At 36.4% G+C, this 21,829-nt stretch overlaps 2 protein-coding genes across 3 annotated transcripts; one reads left to right on the top strand and one right to left on the bottom strand.

Annotated features, from left to right (window-relative positions):
* Window positions 1-1,505: 1,505 nt before the first annotated feature.
* LOC100366644 (protein YIPF5-like) lies at window positions 1,506-9,246 on the bottom strand. 2 transcript variants are annotated; one of them, XM_002731626.4, is made up of 7 exons: window positions 9,093-9,246; window positions 8,257-8,378; window positions 7,298-7,449; window positions 6,857-6,891; window positions 6,351-6,461; window positions 5,086-5,267; window positions 1,506-2,800 (listed from the first exon to the last, which is right to left on the bottom strand). In XM_002731626.4, the coding sequence occupies exons 2-7, from the start codon at window positions 8,364-8,366 to the stop codon at window positions 2,638-2,640; spliced, it is 753 nt and encodes a 250-aa protein (XP_002731672.1). In that variant the 5' UTR covers window positions 8,367-8,378; window positions 9,093-9,246; the 3' UTR covers window positions 1,506-2,637. The 2 variants fall into 2 exon arrangements, with proteins under 2 accessions (XP_002731672.1, XP_085353832.1); XM_085497706.1 differs by having other exon boundaries at window positions 8,257-8,375; window positions 9,093-9,243.
* Window positions 9,247-9,448: 202 nt separating this feature from the next.
* LOC100367348 (large ribosomal subunit protein uL6-like) lies at window positions 9,449-19,111 on the top strand. Its single transcript, XM_085497705.1, has 5 exons — window positions 9,449-9,522; window positions 10,363-10,413; window positions 14,248-14,453; window positions 18,608-18,821; window positions 18,950-19,111. Exons 2-5 carry the CDS (start codon window positions 10,368-10,370, stop codon window positions 19,054-19,056), a joined length of 573 nt encoding a protein of 190 aa, XP_085353831.1. The 5' UTR covers window positions 9,449-9,522; window positions 10,363-10,367; the 3' UTR covers window positions 19,057-19,111.
* Window positions 19,112-21,829: the final 2,718 nt, after the last annotated feature.

Below are 21,829 nucleotides of genomic sequence, written 5' to 3'. Positions count from 1 at the left end.
TATTTTATTCAATTATCATTTTTTCACTCAACGTTGTTGAATGTAATATAAGTACAAGTGTCAATAAATTATACACTAAACAATGGCCCAACTAACAAATAAAACAATTGATTTCAAATTGTTTGATTCAACCATGGACGTCCATGATACAACAAAATAGAAGAGCGCGTAACACAATAAACGACATAACTGAAAACGTGCCACAGTTCAATAATTTCTGCTACTGCAGCCAAAAAAAGTAATTAATTAAAAGTAATTTGTTCTGTTGGGGAATGTTATATATTCGACCACGGTAATGTATGCGTAACGTATCCAGCAAAATATATTCACCACTGAATACCGTTTTTTTTCTTTCTTTTAAATGTTGCGTACCGTGGTTAGACTCGACTACGGTGCAGAAAGTGTTAACTCCAGTATCAATATTAATGATTTAAATTCATGTCGTGCTGACAGTGAAAATTTTAAAGAATATATGTATATATCCGATAAATAAATATTGGCGATTTAGTATTAAAGTGTTACATCAAGGCGGCAACAATTGTGGCCTGTATCGTTTTTAATAACCATTTCCTACAGCATTATATCCATGTTAGTTTTTTCCCCCATATTCTTGTGGCTGTGGTTGACTTTGAATCATGTCTCGAACTTATCCATGGAGACTATTCGTGACGATAAGAAACAACGAACAGCAACGAATTTACACACGTTTTAGGCTAAGTTCATTCATGGAGCTAAGCTCCATGGTTCATTTGAAGGTCCAGTAGCGCGGGCGGCACGGGGGGTAACGACTATAATTTTGAAATCCAGTAGTGCGGCGGATGTATAGAAGGTGGGCAGTTGGGTACAAATAAACCAGTAGGCCCGTTATCAACCCGACATGCACATACAAATAAATAAAACTGAAAATAATTGGCGCTTAAAAACTGACAAAATGGCGGCGACTATTTTGGATACTACGGTATATTGGATCATAACTCATTGTTATTTATGTAATTTTTTTTTATTATTTGAAAAACTGTGCATAACTGCTGCTGTGTGGCCAACAATATTGCCAGCATGGATTGACCTTTCCTTTAAGTCAGGAACATGGCATTGGTATCGTGGTAAACAAGCATTTTCCCCACACAAAGCATGGACCAAAAGTCAGAAGTTAATTTCTGGGTAATACATTGCAAAAATATTCTTTCGTCATATCCATGTACTTTTTTAAAAGTTTAAAATGAACAGTCTTCAGGTTTTTGTAAAACAAATCGTCAATATACAAGGTCACTCACACTGTATGGTGTGAATTTAATTTTATATACTGTAAAACATGTCTTTTTAGCTAGCATGTTAATTTTTATTATTTTGTATTACCAAAACTACCAGCAAATAAATAATAAATTCAAATAAAATAAAATAAAATAAAAAGTGTATGATAAAAAATAATTTGAAAAAAAAAAAAGAGAAAAAAAAATTAAGCTAGATCTTGCCTGAACTTCCTTCCCCAAAAAACGCAACAAACATTTTACTGTATAGTATTCCCAGCACAAAGTTTATTAGCAAAATACATATTTTAACATAGCACAATGTATGACTGATGACATTAGGCACTACAGACACTGCTGCAGAATAAATAGAAAACTAAACTTGATACAAAATTATTTGTAGTTCAATTCAGCTTTTACAGTTGCGATCAAAGTAAGACATATATAACATAAAATTAGTTTTCTTCAGTTTCTTGATGCGTTTCAAGACAACTGAAGTGGTTCATGTTCATCTTGAATTCAGATGCATTATCCCACAATACATTGCAGATTTCAGAATATTCCTGCATCTTCAACAGATTGCCAATAACTGAGAATAAATCTTACAGAGAGCATTGAAGTATCGATTCTACTTGTTTGTTCTCGCTCCATAGTATTTGCATTTATCTCGCATCATATACTAATCCCCTAACATCACATATGGTGTCTCCAGTACAGACAGACTAATCAGATACCCAGCAACAAATCAGTGTCATCTGTCCCGGGACCCAAACATATGTATTTTGAACTCAAATCCTACACTCCTATTTGGTATGCGAGAAATAGCGCCAAGACTAGGACTAGGATAGACTGTCGACAGTCCTCGGGTCTAATGTAATTGTGTATCCTAGACAATCTGATGGAAACTGCTAAGCATTTCACACCAGGGACTTCAGTCCCGGTCGGTGTTCGCAATTTATTCACACCTATTATGTTTATACACAATATTTATTAATAATAGATTAATATTAGGTATGACCGACTGACGACAGTCTAGGACTAGGACAACATTTAACTAATATTATGGTAATTACATGTACCAATATGCATGTAAAGAGATATACAGTAAAATTATACAAAGGTGCCAAGAATTTTGACAATTTACCCATTAAAATCACATATTTGATAGGTGTAATATATCCCTAATCTTGACAGTCTTGACAACAAAAGGAATATAAAAGAATTAATCATACTTGTAATTTGTTTTTATATAAAACAACCGATTAGAAAAGTTCTGGTTCTGATCTCACTATAAAGTGGCAAGTTGGTAAAGATATGCATGTAAGTCTTCGAAGCATCTTCACTTTAGAAAATGTCTTTGTAATCCTTTCAGATTCACCAATAGTGAACTTTAAAACACAGTCAAGAGAGCAAAGACTCCATACAGCAAGGCACATGGGTATGCAACTAACAACTGCTGAGAATCCATCGCCAAGGCAGTGACAAATAACTTTGAAGAAGATATACTGCACCAAACTATAGCAGCAAAAGCTACAGCATTTCCCATTAGGCCTCTGCGAACAAATCAAAAGATAACATTTATTACAAACACGAATTATACCTACACAACAAACTAACATTATTTTCAACAAATAAGAGGGAATACATGTAATTATAATTTAAAATTTAGCAAGTTTTTATGATGAAAGGACACGATTTTCAAACTGAAAGACCATTATTATGTTTAGATATGCACTACTGCACAGTGTCTACCCAAAAAACATTGGTTATAGTTCCTAATATTAAACAGTGCACACCAATGAATAAATTACTAAGGTATAACTATTGTTTACAGCATACAACAAATCCATCCATCATGAAAATTTGGCTTCATTCACATCAAACTTGGTATTAACCTTACACTTTCTAAATTGTAGTATGAAAGAATGCATATGAATGGTCATAATGACAACACTATTATGTAACTGGTATTGCCTTGACATACATGTTAAATGTTTTGACAGGACAGAGGAAAAACGAATATGTTAATATCAGGAGATAATCTTTTTATCACATAAGTAATTATGAATGCCAAAAAGATGGAGAAATTGTTTCTAATTATGCTAATGAGTCATATGCTAATTTGGACGAAGAATTAACAACTTGTCGGAATTATCACCTTTCCTTATCAATATAATGTTATTAGAATTGTTCAAAAGAAATTTGTAGTCAACATCTGTGCAATGTGAGGAATTGTATAATATCACACTGATAAATAGCAGAGACTTGCATGGGTTTCACAAATGCATTTACGGTAATAGCAGGCCATCATCCTGTAACAGGTAAAAAAAAAAAAAAAGGGTCTCGGCAGTGCGACCGGCGTAGACGGTCAGGGTGAGAGACCAGAAAGTAGACAGCCAATTTGGGCTGAACGAAATCCCTGGACTTGTAATGTAGCATTGCCCTGTGTAATACAGCTTTCAGCAACAGGATCTACATTACAACCAAGACAGTTCACACTGTTATGTTGATACAATGTCATTAATTACTTTAACATCCACAACAAAAGAGGTGTTGCCATTGTGGCACCAAACAAGATTTGTTTTGTCCTAGATAACTGAATTTGCGTAAATATACTGTTGATTAACCTATGATTAAAAAACACAATGAATGTTTGTAAAAGCCCTCTATTTCAAAACTTAAAAAGAGTATCAGTGTTTGATGGTTGTGTGTGAGTTTATTGCTATGTTCACACAGCAGCATTTTACCGGAGCCGAACTACTGCTCCTCCAACCGATTAACAGGAGATTATCTCCAACGGTCGGGAGCCTAATGAGAGCCGAGATCTGCCATAGTTCGATTCAGTTCAGAACAGTGCCCTCAAATAATTAGTATGAAAAAAAACATGGCTGAAAACGATATTGGTGTTGAGCTTGTGTTGTTTCTTTACATGGCACGATTCCGTTGAGCTGGGAGAAAAAAAAAATAAACACTCACGATCGAGTCTGAGCATTGAGGTAGAAAAGACAATGAACTGGTGTTATAATTTAGGTAATAGTATCTTGAATAAACAAGAAACATGGCAGCTAAAATGTGTTACAGCCTATTCGCTTAAGGAACATGTCACCTTACCATGACCGCTTCTATGATTTTTATCTCTGGTGTCTTTAAAAAGTATCTTCAATTTTCATTGGTCATTGCATTTTTCTGTTTCCCGTTGACCTGACAATCTATTGCAGTATTTCTTTACTCTGCCAAATAGATATTATGGCGCGTACCTCTCCTTCAACTTGGAAATTGCGTTAAGTTACAAACGATAAATGAAGTTGAAGATAATCTCAAGTTGAATGAGACGATTGAGGGCGTGATTTGGGCTCCGATAGTTGGGCCCTGCGTATACACATTCGGGCCATGTCGGGGCTCAACCCTATCGGAGTTCGCCCTGATGGTTTGTTGGAGCCGAACTTGGCTCGAGTCGAACACGTATACACAGCCATTTTTGCTGGCTCGAGCCTCAGGGCTCCAATAAAATGCGGTCGTGTGAACATAGCATATGTAGTACTGTATGTAATCCCTTCTCAGCCAAGTCAATTTTGAGTACACATTGGTGTTTACATCTTCCAAAGTTTTTATGTTCATCACCATGGAAATTTATATTTGCAATAATAACAATAATTACATCAAGATGATTTTTTCAGGCAATGACAATTTTGAGATATGAAGAAATATTTTTATCAGAGAAACCAATGAAAAAACTTAACCCACACTTTACTCTCAACAAAATTGTTTGGTATTAGTAAATAAGTAAATATCATGCCCCCCCCCCCCCAAATAAAAAATTAGGAATGAGAATACTTACTGTAATGAAAATAGAATAGCAAATGTGGACAGAAAGACCATTGGTAGAAGACAGTATCCAAGCACACTAACAATACAATTAAATGATACACCGGTTAAACTCATCATGTTAAGTAATAACCAGACTGCAACACAACCTACACCACCAATACCATAGATGTAACCAAAATGAACTTTACCAGCCTGAAAAAATAAGAAAAAAAGTAATAAATATCATTAAGGTATAGTTCAAGGCATCTTCACCAGATATAGCCATTTATTCGGCTGTTGCCTCACTATTATACCTTGGCTGAAATGTCACTATAAACCTACATTCACTCTCAATGAAATGAAACAAAGTGCACGCTTTGGTGCATTTCCATGATGTTAAATACAGTTTTAACAGCCATAGATGGCTGGCTTCAGCGAAACAGTGCGAATCAGATGATGAGTTCAAAGCTGCATAGTGCTCTAAAACTAGGACTAAAACAATAAATAGTGTCAGCTGTCTGCCAAGTTTTTTGTCTGTCAATGTATATGATGCTAGTACATCTCATTACCTATTCCGGCTCATGTAAACATCACACGCACTACAGGATGAACCTTGAGAAATAAAATTCTCTTTGCAAGTTTAAATGCAAAATTCACCATGATGACGAATCTCTTCGCCATTCCAATCTAAGCTCAATTGCTGATTGTGTTGAGATATGACAAGGTTTATAGTAGGGTTTAAACTTGGGAGGTGAGAGAGAACCTATTTTCAAAGACAAAATTTATAAAATTGCCATTCATTATAAGAATGATAAACGGAATCTTGCGAAGGCAAAACTATTGGGCATCACAGCCTTCTATGCCTCCATGAAGTTCAAGCCCTAACCATAGTGGGGTGATGTGTAGCAAGTGGGACTGCACACTGTATTTAATTCTAACATTGTGCAAGTACAGCAGTGTGTGATTGAAGTAGAAGGCAAAGTATGTAGTCAGTATTAATATGTCCTCTAAGCCAATTTGATTCATTGGCACATCACTGGATGCAACAGAAAATCCTACATTGATATAGTGATCTTGAAACAAAATTCACATTTTATTGAAAAAATAAGTGAAAAAACGAAGGAAATCAGGGGACATAATATTTTTATTTGCTTCTACAGTCACCTACACAGTCATATACAATTTAATTTTTTTTCACCCCAGCAGCTTGAAAGAAAAAATGTTATCCATATTCAATTGCTGACATCAGATACAAACAACTATAAACAGAAGAATAGAGTGTACATAAAGACCTACCAGAAGAAGTGTTGCACCAAACATGATAGCAAACACTAAAGGCCCGGCTAGATCACAGTCATGGATGGCAGCTGGATCAGTATCCCTAAATGGATTCATTACTGATAAAGTCTGAAATTTTAAACAAATAATTTGTAGGTAAGGATGAATGGACTTATAAAGAAATGAATGAATGAATTGCAACAAAAGGAAGGTGGAAGGTGAAGATGTACTGTTCACACAGGTTAAGCGATTAATTAGTGAAACTAAAACCATTCAACTAATTACAAATATTCAACTGATTATATCAGCGTTGCAGCAGGTCCATTTGCATTTCAGTTAATTTTTCTGCTTGACGACTGCAATTATCGGTACTCTTTTTAAGAAGCACTAGTTCTATAGCAATGAGCTGATATCAGGTGACACATCTGATGATCTCCGAGTCGCACTAAAAAAACAGACTAGTAGTTCTATAGCAATGAACTTAACAAATGTGGTATATGTGAAACAATAAATAATAACTATACCTTTTGATAAATATGCTCAAAATTGATACCAAGCTCTGGAGAAAAAAAAAATGTCATGAATTAGCGCAGAGATAAGATTCTATAATATTTATTTATCATGTTTTAAATTAAGGTTGATCAATACACGTAAACTTCTGATACTATGACAGCCTGTGTACAGAAATTGTGCTTGACAAAAAATTTACCAGGATTGATGCAAACATACAAATTATTTGTAATATAACAGTTTCAGTTTGCTGTATGCTGATACATTGTACATGGGTGATAGAATGAGTTCTCTGGTGAGAACTCATGTGCATCCACTTCAAACCCACATCAATTTATTATACAAAATGATGATAAAATTAACGTTCATTTTAGCACCTCCAATAAGTTTTTTTTTTTTTACACATGCTGAACAATGGCTAAATAAGCAATCTAATATGAAGCTTGAAAACTAACCTTCTAAAAGTGGTGGTTCATCATCAAAGCTTTCTGTGTATGCTTCTGCTTCTGTGCCTGGCGTCATGATCTGTCCCATATATGGAGATGGTCCTGGCTGCATTGGTGGCTGTCCAAAAGCTTGTTGAGAGTACCCATATGCCCCATATTGACTTAGAAAAAAACAACAAAAACATTTTATGTCATTTAGAGTCTACTAGCTCCAATATACATATACAACCAGTCACAACAAAAGAACATATGGAACAAGTATCGATAAATATATATTGTATGTGAAATACACATAATTAATTGAGTTAATTAAGAATTAGAAGTAGTGTCATGGAGTTTTAACTTTTAATTGTGAATACTGAATAGAATAGGCTTAACAGATAATTGACTTAAGTTGACAGATGTTAAAATTATGTTGGAAAATGACTGATTTGTCATGAAATTATGTCTTGGATGATTCAAGATTTTCATGATGTAACTAAAAATTGTCACTTGATACATTTTTTTTGTCAGGTTATCTTGAAATTCTGCCATAAGGCAATAAGTGTGTCATGGCACATATGAGTCACTGTGAGTACGTAACATCAAGTGAGTTTGTATTATTGTTCTCAATTTTCCTGGACTAAAAGCAAGCTACTCTAGTATATCTATTCTTTGTAATAGCGCAATATTGACATGTTGAGAGACATCAACTACTGGAAAAGGGTCTCTGCTGATATTTATACGGCAATCTATTTATGATTTCTGTTATGCTTTTGTGCTTTTTATTTTTAAAGTTATGAGCTGGATAAAAAAACTTTTATTATTAATATTTTGCATAAAATTATGTGTGAATTTTAATCAAATGAAAATTTATAAATATTAAGTCAGCTGCATGTTGCTATATATCATGCCGAATTAAATTACATTGCTATTTAGCATTTCCATAAATACTATACAGATTATTCAGTGAGGCAGAGAGTACTTACTTGTCCACATATTGCTCTGTGCCACCCATATCATATCCAGCCTGTGGCTGCTCTTCATAGTTGTAGTCAGTTTGATAGAAACCTTCTTGGTCAATTCCTTGGCCTGCCATGCCTAATTACTACTAGAGTGCACACAAACAATAATAAGAAATATATGGTATTTGCAAGACAAATGCAAATAAACCTACTCTCTTCACATTGTTTGAAATAAACTTGTAAGCTTGGAATGAAATAATATATTTGCAGTAGATTTAGGAAGAATACCATGATCTGCACCAAGAAAGCTATTGAATAAAGAATTTGCAATAAAGTCCATCACAGCTACTCTGTCAAAAACAGTGTTCCATCACTAGGTGCATAACAATTATCATAAACTAAAATGGCAAGTACTCTTTAGTCTTAGGTATAAGTGTGTGCAGGGAATGTATGCTATTCTAAATGTCTAGTTGATGAGAACTTCACAAAATGGAGGAGATGCCTGCCTTGCCTATCCAATTAATAAGACTCTCCATTGTACAGTCCCACTCCAGCCCTGCCCCCCAAATGCCATTGTATATAGCCAACTAAATAACTATAGGTGTCCTCGTGTCTTTAGTCTAGACCCCCGTCTGTGTGTGGGGTGCAATAGAAAGTTCGTCTGCAAACTCGTAAAACAATTGTTAAAGACAGCTATGACGAGTGTAATAATATAGCTTTCAGACTCCTTGCTATATTAATATTATTACTACCGGTACTTCATCATGTGTCATTATAGCACACAATTTCGAAATCAGCCAGGGTTGACGCGAGGATTAAAAAATATAAGAACAAGAAAATTAAGATTGTCAAAAACATACCAGCGTCGGACGAGTATTAATTGCTATTAGTAGAACTCAATCCGCCAATTACGACACGGTGACGCACTGAAAATGACAATTTTTCTACCAATATTTTCCCCAATAACAAACCATATTCACCGATTCGACTGGTACATGCCGGAAGTAAAAACTGCGCAACCGCAGAACACGTTTCATGAGCCCCCTAACGGGGGTATTAAAATCACACAGAAAGTGGTTTTGTCTTACTTGGTGTTATCCAAAAAGATAACTACAGTGAATTTAAAATATAATCTGTACAAACACTGTAGTTAGATTTATTTGTCTCATACTGTTAGAATTCGGGCGATCATACCACTGCGATTCATAGTTGATCACCTAGGGTGCATTAAACAGAAGCTTTAGTCCCAGCATCCTTTGCTCGCTCTTTTTGGTCGGCCATATTGACTAGGTTTGTATTTATCGAGAGTGTACCAAAATAATCCAACAAAATCTCTTTAATTTAGAACCATCAATTCTAAATTTCAGAAGACCCATTAAATAAATATAACTGTTTGTTAGGTTTGTTATGTTTTGTGCGAATAAACCTAATAGAAGGTTTTAAAAACTGTCGTAAGTTTACCCTCCTCGTCATGTCGATCTTCCAATTTCTCACATGTCAACATCATGTTTTCAGTGTCTAATTATATAGAACATTCATCAGGTTGTTTATAATAGAGCTGAGCTTATATTTTATTTGACGCGAATAATAATATGCTGTTCGCTCTTTGCTTATTCAACGGTTTGAGTAAAGAAATACTCGACTGGAAGTGTATACGCTGTGTGAGATTAGAGTCACTAAAATGTATTACTCCCTAAATGAATTCATCGTGAGTCTCCTATAGCATTTAATTAAAATTATGTCGCTAAGCATTTTGTAATGTAAATATGTGCATGAAGACATTCAATTCAGACAAACGAACGCGTAATTTAAACTAAAACTAAATTGGTGATAAATGCATTTATTACTTGTGTACATTGAAATGATGTTGCAGGTACTTTTCTGGGAGCAGTTTGAAGAACTTGCAAAAACCCGAGGGCTGAAATCTAAGTGAATCAATTGTTACCATTTTGGGGATTTACAGCCCTAAGTGTCTGTGGCACCACAGCGATGCTGACAGGGCTCACAACAGTGATATTGATGATTACTGGTTATCCCCACCACACTTTGTGGTTTATACTTGTGGTTTATAATGCGCAATGACTATTTGTGAGAAAGTTGATTCTAATATAATTCTTTGTACACATGTAGCAATCATGAAGACCATCCAGGCAAGCCGTGTAGTGGTATTTCCTGCTAATGGTAAGTGATCCTGGTAAGGTTTTTTCAACGAACATTACTGTAAAAAAAACTTTTTGACCACTTTTAAATAGTTTTAAAAAATGGTTTACCTTTCCAGAATATCAAATTGCATCGAAATTTAGATTAAAAATCAGTGATTACAAAAATGTCACATAACGTGCATTTGGTGTCACAGCCAAATTTTTGTCAAAATACAGTCAAACCTGTCTTAGCGGTCACCCTCAGAGAACGGTCACCTCTACGGAGCGGTCACCCTGCAGCAGTCCCGTGCAATTTGCCATGTAATTGACACTGCATGGAACGGCCACCTCCACAACGCGGCCAGCGGTCACCAAATATCTAGGTAACCGGCGGCCACTACTGTGTATAACGGCCAGTGTTTTGGTCCAAAGCAGTAAAAATGGGGAAGAGACGATAAAAATGCGTTAAATCAAGACGGTCTCTCGATTACTAGTATACAATGAACAGTTGCACTGACCGGCGACCGCCGTCAATCATGCAGTTCATTTCACACGTAGGGTACTTACACTAGCAGGGAACAGACTGTTTATTTCCTCTGACATGCCAGTTTGTTTCAATTGAGTAGCCCATTTGTAATTAGGTGTTTTAACACCTGAAAACAAAACCTGAACAGTGACGGGAATTATAAAAACAATGACCACGCTTTTACTGTTGACTGGCATTGTTCACGTGATAAATATGCTAATTTGGATTGTAAGTACGAACAAAACACCAATGTTTACATTAACATAACGATGTCTAGAGTGTAAAAAAAAATTAAAAATTACGTTGAATCAAGAATATGGCGAAAATTTTTAGGAAGGCACTGACGTTTACAGAGAAGGTTGAAGGTTGAAAGAAATGGCCGTAAAGAGGTATGCCTAAGGTACGACAGGGTCACGACCATACCAACGCTACTACGGCAGTGCTAAACAAGGCCGGGCAGTCTGTTTTATTTCCGTTGAGATGTCTACCACATGGGGGATTAGTTATTATTGGATGTTTAACACCTGAAAACAAAGCCTGACTTGTGACAGCGATCGCAAAGTTTTACGTTTGAAAGACATTGTTCACGTGATCATATGCTAATTTGGCTCACACGTAAGAACAAAACATGTGAACAAAGCGTTATCTTCAAACTTCAATCACTTTATTATTTACTCTTTGGCTTACAACATCTACGTATAACATTGAATCAAGAATATGGCAAAAATTATTAGAAAGACGCTGACGTTAACTCAGAAGGTGGAAATGATAAACCGTTTCGAAGCAAGTGGTGGTTCCTTGGGATCGCGTAAATTGGCTGTCGAATATGGTGTTGGTCGCACCCAGATACAGAATGTGCTGAAAAGGAAGGCCGAAATTCTTGATGAATACGAAAATAATGCACCCGGGGATCGTAAACGAAAGGTTCGAAAGACCGGCAATGAAGAAATAAATCGTCTGACTTGGGAATGGTTCAAGGATGCCATGGCAAGAAAAATTCCAGTCAGCGGGCCTTTGATGCAAGAACGCGCTCTTTCCTTCGCAAGCGATCTCGGAGTTGACGACTTCAAAGCATCGAATGGCTGGTTGGACAGTTTTCGAAAGCGTCACAACGTTGTATTTAGTATCATGACTGGCGAAAGCGGTGACGTGAATAATGAAATTGTCGAACAATGGAAAGATAAATTACCATCACTGCTAGATGGCTATGAACCCAGAGACATTTATAACATGGATGAAACTGGACTTTTCTACCGGGCGACTATGAATAAAACTTTATTTGTGAAAGGCGAACAGTGTCGTGGTGGAAAGAAATCTAAAGAGAGACTGACAGTTATGTTATGTGCAAACATGGTAGGCGATAAAGAGAAGCCATTAGTTATCGGAAAATCCACCAAGCCACGCTGCTTTAAAAACATCAATCTAAAGAATTTACCTGTTGATTATTACGCTAATAAAAAGGCATGGATGAACTCGAAAATATTTGAGGACTGGCTTCGCAAATTTGATCGCAAGATGAGACGCCAAGGAAGAAAAATATTGCTCTTTGCCGATAATGCGCCATCACACCCAACGATCAACCTAAAGAACATTAAACTTCAATTTTTACCAGCCAACACTACGTCTAAATCACAACCGATGGATCAGGGGATTATTCAAACCACTAAGCTGAAATACAGAAAACGTCAGCTCCGTCACATCGTACGAAGAATGGACGAAGACGAGGCAAAGTATGGCAGTGAATTTTTGAAAGAAATTAACGTCCTGGATACAATCATGTGGATCAGCCAGTCGTGGAAAGAAGTTGAAGTCTCAACTATAGAAAAGCGCTTCAGTGCCTGTGGTTTCACCAGCAATGCAGAAATTACTGGTAAGTTATTTTTTCTTTTTATATTTTAATGTTTTTTTTTTGTGTTGTTTTTTAAATTCCTGGACATTGTTCACTATGTTGGTTTATAAACTCAGGAGACAATAAGAAACAATGGTGATTTTTCAATAGAAATTGACTTGTGTTGTGTAATGCTATTTTGCATAAATTAAACAACAGAGTTTACCTGAAACAATAGAATATTTGCCTCACTTTTCCTGGACACAGGGAACTGATCAAATGTTTTCCAGAATCATTAACATGTTTAACCTCCATGGTAGAATGGAACACAGTTTCATATCAACATGACTGGTGCTATGAATATTTTTCCCCACTTGGCAGGTTTGTTTCATATTTCATTAATTCCCCCTAAATGTCGCCATTACATTTGTTTAATCTTTAATTTGAATTTTCTCTCTGCAGATGAATCCAGTAATGATGATAACACAGAGATAGCACAGTTGGATGAATTGTCCCATGAGTTGTTTGGATGCAGTTTAGATGAGATTGTCAATATAGAAAGAGACCTAGCAACATGCAACACAGACAATGTTAACTGGGAGCAATCAGCAGTTGATATTTTGAGCCAGATGGAAGAAGATGATACAGGTGCAGAAGATAGTGATGATGAGAACACCCCACCACCACCACCAAACCCAGAGAAACCATCCATCAATGATTACAGCCAGGCAGTCCAGTCAGTCTCTAACTTGAAAGATTTCATGTTGAGACAAGGATTGGATGACATGCTACTTGCTATAGCAGACATTGAAGATATTTTGGGCAAAAAATATGTGGAGAAAATATCATCTGCAAAACAAACTTCAGTTTTGGATTTTTTTGAACCTGCCAATGACAATGGACAATAAATGTACTTTATTACCTGTACGTGTATAGTGAGCCATTCAACTACAAATACATTTGTATTTTATTTACAAATATTTCATTTTGATCCTATTATTTATTTGGTTATCATTCTTTATTAATTTCTTCATTCATTAATGACATGTGTATGTAAATATATTATCCCAAGACTTAACACATTTATGTCAATAAAACAGTTTAAATTGTACAACTTTTTGTCTCTTGACACAGAATGCCCCGCCCACTTTGAAAAAAAAGTAAAATATATCCAACCTCTACAGAAAGGCCACCTTTATATAGTGGTCACTTTAGCCTGGTCCCTTGGGTGACCACTATACACAGGTTTGACTGTACAATTATTTACAATGTTTCATAGTCCAAAAAATAAAATTACCAATCAGTTATAGCACAATAGAAAAATAGATTGATTTGTGAATAAAGTAAATTTGATTTAAAACTATAAACATAATGTAATTATAGTGACAATTATTGTAAAACTATCAGCCATAATAATTGTAAATGTATTGACAGTCATAACACTTTTTGTTAAATCAAATATAGCAATAGATAAGCCATTGTATCAACTCTATTAATTTGAATGTCTGTTTTCTTTCTAGTTTCAGCTAAGCTGAAATGCCGTGAAGTGATTGTCACAGGACCACGTGGTACTCTTAGAAAAAATTTCAACCACCTCAATATTGAACTGACGATGTTAGGCAAGAAGAAAGTTCAAGTACAGAAATGGTTCGGTAACCGCAAAGAGCTGGCATGTGTGCGTACAGTGTGCAGCCACATTGAGAACATGATAAAGGGAGTGACATTGGTAAGTTTTAACCTCTTATGAAAATTTGGTTTTTGATACCAAATTTTGTTTTATTTGGCACTTCATTTAAGTGCACTGTATAAGGCCCAAAACGCACAAAAAGATTTGTTAGACAATGAGATTTAGGAAAGTTTCTTATGGAGACTCAATATTTAACAGCACATGCATCTTGGGTCAGACATATCCCAGATTACTCTGGCTTTATACTATGCACAGCTGCCAATGTACTGTGGAATACTTTATTTTTGCTGGAATTAATTTTCGCTGAAAAGGCTTTTTGAGCGTTTTGCTTGGAATTTATTTTCACTGATTTTTGATGAGTTTAATGTGAAATATAGGAAAAAAAGTATATTGGCTTGATTTTATTTTCACGGAATCATCCCTTCAGCGAAAATAAATTCCAAGTGAAAATAAAGTGTTCTACAGTAATTTAGTATGTCCCTCCAAACAATTGTAAGTGACCCAAAGAGGGGTGTACACAATTGAAATGGAGAAGGGGTGCTAGAGGGACAGGGTTAGGATTCAAGTTATGGCAATGGAGCCCTAAAGAACTACCGTAAAAACCCTCAAATAAGAGCCACTTTGTAACACTTTCATTTCTGGGTGGTGCTTATTTGAGGTAACATTTTGACAACTTTGTAGCCAGTGGCTCTTAAACCAGGGTGATCAAACTTTTTCATTGTGAAATGGGGAAGGGATAGGCAAACACACACACAACCAAAACAGACAAATAATTATTAATGATGTATCATTGCAATTAATTTATTCTGTAAAAATACTGTTATGGGAATAACAAATGTCAAATAAATAAGAACGGTTGCTCGCTGACCGTGCTGCTTAGCGTACACGACGATTCGACGTTTCACCGACAATGTGTAGCGATGCCTGAAGTCATGTTTCACTGACAATGCGTAGCGATGCCTGAAGTCGGATTTGGTAGCACTCTCAGGGTCTGACCCACACTTGTACTTCCGTTGTACAATTGTTTACCAAGTCTGGTACGGCAAACTCCAATTTTTTTTCCTGAAAACTGGGAATAACTTGCGTGGCTGTGGCTGGCGTGGTGGTTGATTTGGTGACGATATAAAATAGTTTCGATAGAATTTATCTGACCAGCAGCGACAGGAGCATGGAACGAATGAAAAAAATGATGCCCAATCATTTGTATTTATGGCAAAAACAATAAAGAAAAACACGTTTTTCTATAGATTTTTACAGCTTGGGTACTTGGGCATTGTTTTAATTGCGCTAGACGTCTAAAAGTACAGCTTTGGTTTATATATTTCCTGTTTCATAATCAAGCCAGCTTATAATGATATGTTAATGATATTCACGTACTTCACTGTCCAGGCAAACGGGGTCAAACTATAGCCCCACCCCTATATAACCAAATACGAAACGATACCGAGAAAGTAACAATTACATGTATTAAAAATAATTTCCTGTGACCAATCGGAGAGACTAAATCATTTACGAAAGCCCAGGCCTGTTACAAGGCATTTTCTAATTGGTACAAGTCCAGATTATTTTCAATTCTCACAAATAGCTAATTTAAATATTTGGGTCAGGCGGGTCACGTCGACTTTGCTTTGCTGTAAGACAAGTTGATCGCGCAAGTTTGTGGAACTAATCCATTCGACTTCAATTTTGATTATTTTCGGCAAGAGAGTCCTCTCCAAACTAATGCCAGTTATTTTGTCACTTCCCTGAACATTTTTCTCGAATCACCCCAAAACGAACGTCTCAAATGAAATGCCAAAAATAACCCAAAACCACGATCAGCCAGAGTGGGCTGTGTAATCATTACATTCTCACAGTCGGAGCTAAGTCACGATCCCTCAAACGTTGCCAGGATTAACACCTCTGTTTCCCCCCCACGCTAACCAAATTTCCCCCACGCTAAGGAATAAATCTTTTGTTTTCTATTGACTTCCTGTTCCGGTCCATCTGTGAGAAAGTATTTTCGATACCTCCGATTTTCCGATAAAGGCGTTCTAAAATCGTGACGTTTTTTACTTGGTTATAAAGACAACATTGGCAATGAATATCTCAACGTGTCCTTCGGTGTTTTGGCAAAAAACATAGTTACTACTAAATAGTTTGTGAATTGGTCGATTGTGTGTCAGAAATTTAAAATAGACAAGTTGACAGTCACATTCACGCTCTCAGTGTATTTCTTTCGTCTGTCATTCTTCCGTTTTCAATTATACTGGACATCAGGCAAGCTATGGGGATAATCTTTATTTGTCTCACACCTTCTGTGGGGCAATAAACAATGCAGGGTGGAAGTGAGGCACGACAAGCTTGTGTCTGCCTGATTGTAAACAACCGGGCGGCTGGCGCTTATTTCTGGTTTCTTATTGACAAAACCACTCAACTCTTGGTGGCTCTTAATGGAGGGTCAAATGTAACAAATTTTCACAGAGTGGCTCTTAATTGAGGGTGGCGCTTATTTGCGGGTTTTTACGGTACCATACTTCCCAGATCATGTAAAATCAGGGAAAATTAGGGGATGGGCTTGTACTCCAGGACCACCTCAGAAAAGATAATTTGGGGGGGGGGGGGTAAAATTGTAACCATCTTTCCACCAACGAAAAATTATCCAAATTACATTTTTCGCTCACAGCACCGGGAGAAATATTACATCTTTTTGTGGGGAAAATGTTAAACGATAGTCATTGATTTCTACGACACTTAACAATAAAGAAACAAAAATGAGTAGGGTCTGTGGTAAAACAGTTGAAGGCAAGTTCTTTATCATTAACTTTGTTGTGGAATGTTTTCGATCATACGCAAACTCTCGGTACAAAGCAATTTCCGCCATAATGTTTTTAGTACCTGTTCGGACAAAGTCCGAAAACAGGGACTTATAATTCGGTCTCCGTCTGTGCGTCCGTTCGCAGTCATATCTCAGAATCCCTTGGACCAATTCCATTCATTCTTTGCATGTGCCTAGTACTTTATGTGGGACATATGCACATGCAGTGGTTCAGTGATTCGATTCAAAATGGCCGACTTGCAGCCATCTTGTTTTTTGAAAATGTTGTATTTTGGACATGCTTTGCCAGTTTTCATTCAAACTTGGTACATAGATTATACATGTTAGGCTACATGTCCATGATGATTTATTTCGCAATTGGATCAAAGATGGCCGACTGGCAGCCATCTTGTTTTGTTTTTTTATGCGGTATCTTGGACGTGCTCTGTCAGTTTTCATTCAAATTTGGCACATACATGTACTTTATACGTGTTAGAATGCATGTCCATGACAATTTGTTTCAAAATCTGGTCAAGGATGGCCTATTGACAGCCATCTGACTTTTTATTTTTTGCCATATTACTACTACATGGAACACGTGTTTTGATGTAAATAAACAATCTGTTGTATACGCCACTTGGAACTCAAGTTACAAGGACATGCTCGCGACAACCCCTCCGCTTTAATATGACTAGCACAAAGAGAACTTTCAAAAATTTAACGGGGACTGGGTCATTTTCAATGACTTGTTCATAATGATTTGACCTGACTCGATAGGTCATGTCTTTTGTTAACCAATTAAAATGCTGTGTCGTACAGACAAAGTTGTCTGTTTTTTGACAAGGTAATTTTTTCAACGCAATGCGGAAGTGAATTACTGTGATATGTTTAACACTGATTTTGACAAAAACCGTGATTTTTCCCCTAAAAGCTGTTGATTCACAATTTTCGAAAGGTAAACTGAGGATGGAGGAAGTATTTAAACCTTTTACCGTTGCAAATAAGTCATGTCACTCGTTCACAACCCCATTCACGATAGTCTCAATGGACACGATTATTCGGAAAAGTAAAACTATGTTCTATGACCAGGTTTCATGACTTGACAATCATTTTTTTGGCGTTTCGAAAACTACTACTCAAAAGAAATATGGATTACTTCAGTAATGCAACATCCTGAGAAAATAACAGAATAGAAAAAATGCGAACATTCGACTGTCAGTTATTTTGTAATTTACGTGTGATTTTTATGAAATTTTGCTTGTCAAATGGAATTTTTTGTACCCGTGTAAAACGATAGATAGGTGGCTGGCTAAAAGCCTGCCTGCAACAATTCACTGAACAGTGCTTGGTATCAAGGAGCAATGGTTGTAATTTTTGCACTTTTTTTTTCAAATAGGGTTACCGCTACAAAATGAGATCAGTGTATGCTCATTTCCCCATCAACTGTAATATACAAGAAAAGAATACCCTGATAGAAATCCGAAACTTCTTGGGTGAGAAAGTTATCCGTCATGTTAGAATGCGACCAGGTGTTACTGTTGAGATGTCCACAAAAATGAAAGATGAAATTATCTTGGAAGGAAATGATATTGAATTGGTTTCAAATTCAGGTTGGTGACATTAAAATCTTCTGAAGTCAATTTTAATCCACACTTGTCTGTTTTGTATTATTATTAATTGATTGTTGTGCTATTTTATGGAAATTCCTTACATTGTTTTTATTTCATTGCCTTTGTAGCTGCCTTGATCCAGCAATCCACTACAGTCAAAAACAAGGATATCCGTAAATTTTTGGATGGCATTTATGTGTCCTCAAAGACAACAGTGGAAGAAGAGACACAGTAACAAGGGTTTAAAAATGGTCATTCATGTACGAATAAAAGATTGATTTGAGCCGTGATTGTTTGTGTTATATTCATAACTGCATTCCAACTTTTGTACACACTGTTGAACTTCCTGCAAGCATTACAAGGGCTTTGGATTTTGTACAGTTCATGGGAAATTGTATTCAACAGAATTGTGCAATTAATTTTAGAAGGCACTTCCAAAATAGTTGCCTTGCGCGATTACAACAATATTATATTTGGTTTTATGATTACACTCCACAGCTTCCATTGTACTCTGAATATTTTGGGATTTGTTCCAGACAACACATTTTATCAATTTCCATGGTGATCATAATTGGTGTTCTGCATACAATACAATAGTGGGAATGCACGAGTACTAACATTTTTCATCTGTCGCCTACATAAACCTGCATGGCACCATCCTTTGCAGCTGATAGACAATTATATACATTTGGTCCACAATTAAATTCTAAACAAGTGCACGAGTGTTGTGATGAGAAAAATTGTGTTCAAATCATAAGAATGTGTCTCATCCACCTGCCATGTATCAACCGGGCTTATATGCTTATCTCCTGGTGTGGATTTACAAGTAAGCTACATCCAAGTAGACTTTTGTGTGAATTATTGCAAAGATTGGAAAAATCTGTTAACTGGCCATATTGTAATACTGTGGAATACTTTATTTTCGCTTAAAAGGCTTTTTGGGAGTTTTGTATGGAATTTATTTTCACTGATTTTTGATGAGTTTAATGTGAAATATTGGAAAAAAGTATATTGGCTGGATTTTATTAGTCCCCGTTCAGACGGAGTCCGAAAACGGGGACTTATGTTTTGCCCTGTGTGCGTCCGTGCGTCCGTGATCACCTGTATCTCGAACATGCATGGACCGATTATGTTCAAACTTCACTCATACATCACACATTATATGGGACATATGCACATGCATTTTTTTCATGATCCGATTAACGATAGCCGAATAGCGGCCATTTTAAGGCCGAAAATGCATCAAAATGGCACATTTTCACCATTCCGGACCCGGATCTCAGTTATGCATGGACGGATTTCGTTCAAATTTGGTACATACATTAAACATAATAGGACCTTGATGCACGTCATTTTTTTTTTTTTCGGATCAAGTTCGAAATGGCCGACTGGCGGCCATTTTGTTTTAAAGAATTCAGTTCTGGATCCGTATCAGAGACATGTCTGGATTGATCAAGTTCAAACTTCACACACACAAGGTACATCATGTCACAAATATGTATGTGCATTTGTTTCATGATCCCATTAACGATAGCCGAATGGCGGCCGCTTTAAGGCCGAAAATGCATTGAAATCGCACATTTTCACCATTCCGGACCCAGATCTCAGTTATGCATGGACGGATTTCATTCAAATTTGGTACATACATTAAACATAATAGGACCTTGATGCACGTCATTTTTTTTTTCAGATCAAGTTCGAAATGGCCGACTGGCGGCCATTTTCTTAAAGAATTCAGTTCTGGATCCGTATCCAAGACATGTCTGGATTGATCAAGTTCAAACTTCACACACACATGGTGCATCATGTCACAAATAGATATGTGCATTTGTTTCATGATCCGCTTAGCAATAGCTGAATGATGGCCATTTTAAGGCCGAAAATGCATTAAAATCACGTATTTTCACAATTCCAGAACCGGATCTCAGTCATGCATGCATGGATTTTGTTCAGATTTAGTACAATGTGTTGTACATATGCAGGTGCATTTCGGTCATGATCTGCTTTGAATGTATATGTCACTCAAATATGAACGGAACGGGGACGTGTCATTGACAATGACTTGTTTTCACACAATTCCTTCAGCGAAAATAAAGTATTCCACAGTAGCACATGCTGCATTCAAAGCTGTCAAAATTGTTTTCTATGTCGCCAGATTAATCTGGTAAAATGCATGCATCCTGTGCATAGTATAAAGCCAGAGTAATCTGGGATATGTCGGACCCAAGATGCATGTGCTGTTAAATATTGAGACTGCAGTTTGAGGAATGTTAGAAGATTGTGCCTGGCAATGGTGGAGTATTAGGGCTTTATCTTAAACCATTATCCTCCAAACCATCTATTTATGGAAGCATTTAGAGTCCTGCAAAAATATATTTGTATTGGAAAAGGGCCCATGTCCCACATTTTTAAATGGAAAATACTGCAGGAAATTTATTGCGTGTATGAATGAAATTGTATGGTATGTGCTTGAAGAATGTGGCAGAGAAGGCAATGACTTGAGTGTCACATGGGCAACTGCGAGAGCCCATCCTTTGTGGTTTTTCAGCTCTGTAAAACTTGCATGATCTGTACAAAAGTCCTAAGACAATTTATAGGAAAGATTTGACTTGAAAAAGCGGGAGTTAATGGAGCATTCACAAAGGACGAGGTTAGTTTTTGTTCCACTGCCCATGCTTTGATGAATGATGACCAGAAAATAAAGCGTTCATGTGAGAGTCCATTCACAAGATCAGTAATTGTCACTTGATTACTCCACACATGATCAATACTGTTTCTCAAAAAACATTTAAAATTTTCTCATTGTTGGTACACTGGGAATTATAAACTAGTAGAAATTATGTAAACATTGTCATTTTGAAACATTGGATAATGATTGGGCTTTTAGAGTACACGTTCTACAAATAAAATCGGGTAACCACCAACAAAGATTTCTGAATGCACACACAAAAACTTGTCCTACGATATAACATGCACAACCAAAGTTAGTACGAGTAAGCCAAAAAATT

This window comes from Saccoglossus kowalevskii, chromosome 4 (assembly GCF_978046115.1).
Source record: "Saccoglossus kowalevskii chromosome 4, keSacKowa6.1, whole genome shotgun sequence".
Taxonomy (NCBI): Eukaryota; Metazoa; Hemichordata; class Enteropneusta; family Harrimaniidae; genus Saccoglossus; species Saccoglossus kowalevskii.
Note: the sequence above shows the minus strand (reverse complement) of the source record. Positions and strands in the feature narration are given on the sequence as shown.

Coding starts and splice junctions, on each gene's coding strand:
- LOC100367348 (XM_085497705.1), top strand. CDS start 10,368: ATGAAGACCATCCAGGCAAGCCGTGTAGTGGTATTTCCTGCTAATG. Junction 10,414..14,247: donor AGTGGTATTTCCTGCTAATG/GTAAGTGATCCT, acceptor TTTTCTTTCTAG/TTTCAGCTAAGCTGAAATGC. Junction 14,454..18,607: donor TGATAAAGGGAGTGACATTG/GTAAGTTTTAAC, acceptor TTTTTCAAATAG/GGTTACCGCTACAAAATGAG.
- LOC100366644 (XM_002731626.4), bottom strand. CDS start 8,366: ATGGCAGGCCAAGGAATTGACCAAGAAGGTTTCTATCAAACTGACTAC. Junction 6,892..7,297: donor TGAACCACCACTTTTAGAAG/GTTAGTTTTCAA, acceptor TTTTTTCTCCAG/AGCTTGGTATCAATTTTGAG. Junction 2,801..5,085: donor GCTATTCTATTTTCATTACA/GTAAGTATTCTC, acceptor ATTTGTTCGCAG/AGGCCTAATGGGAAATGCTG.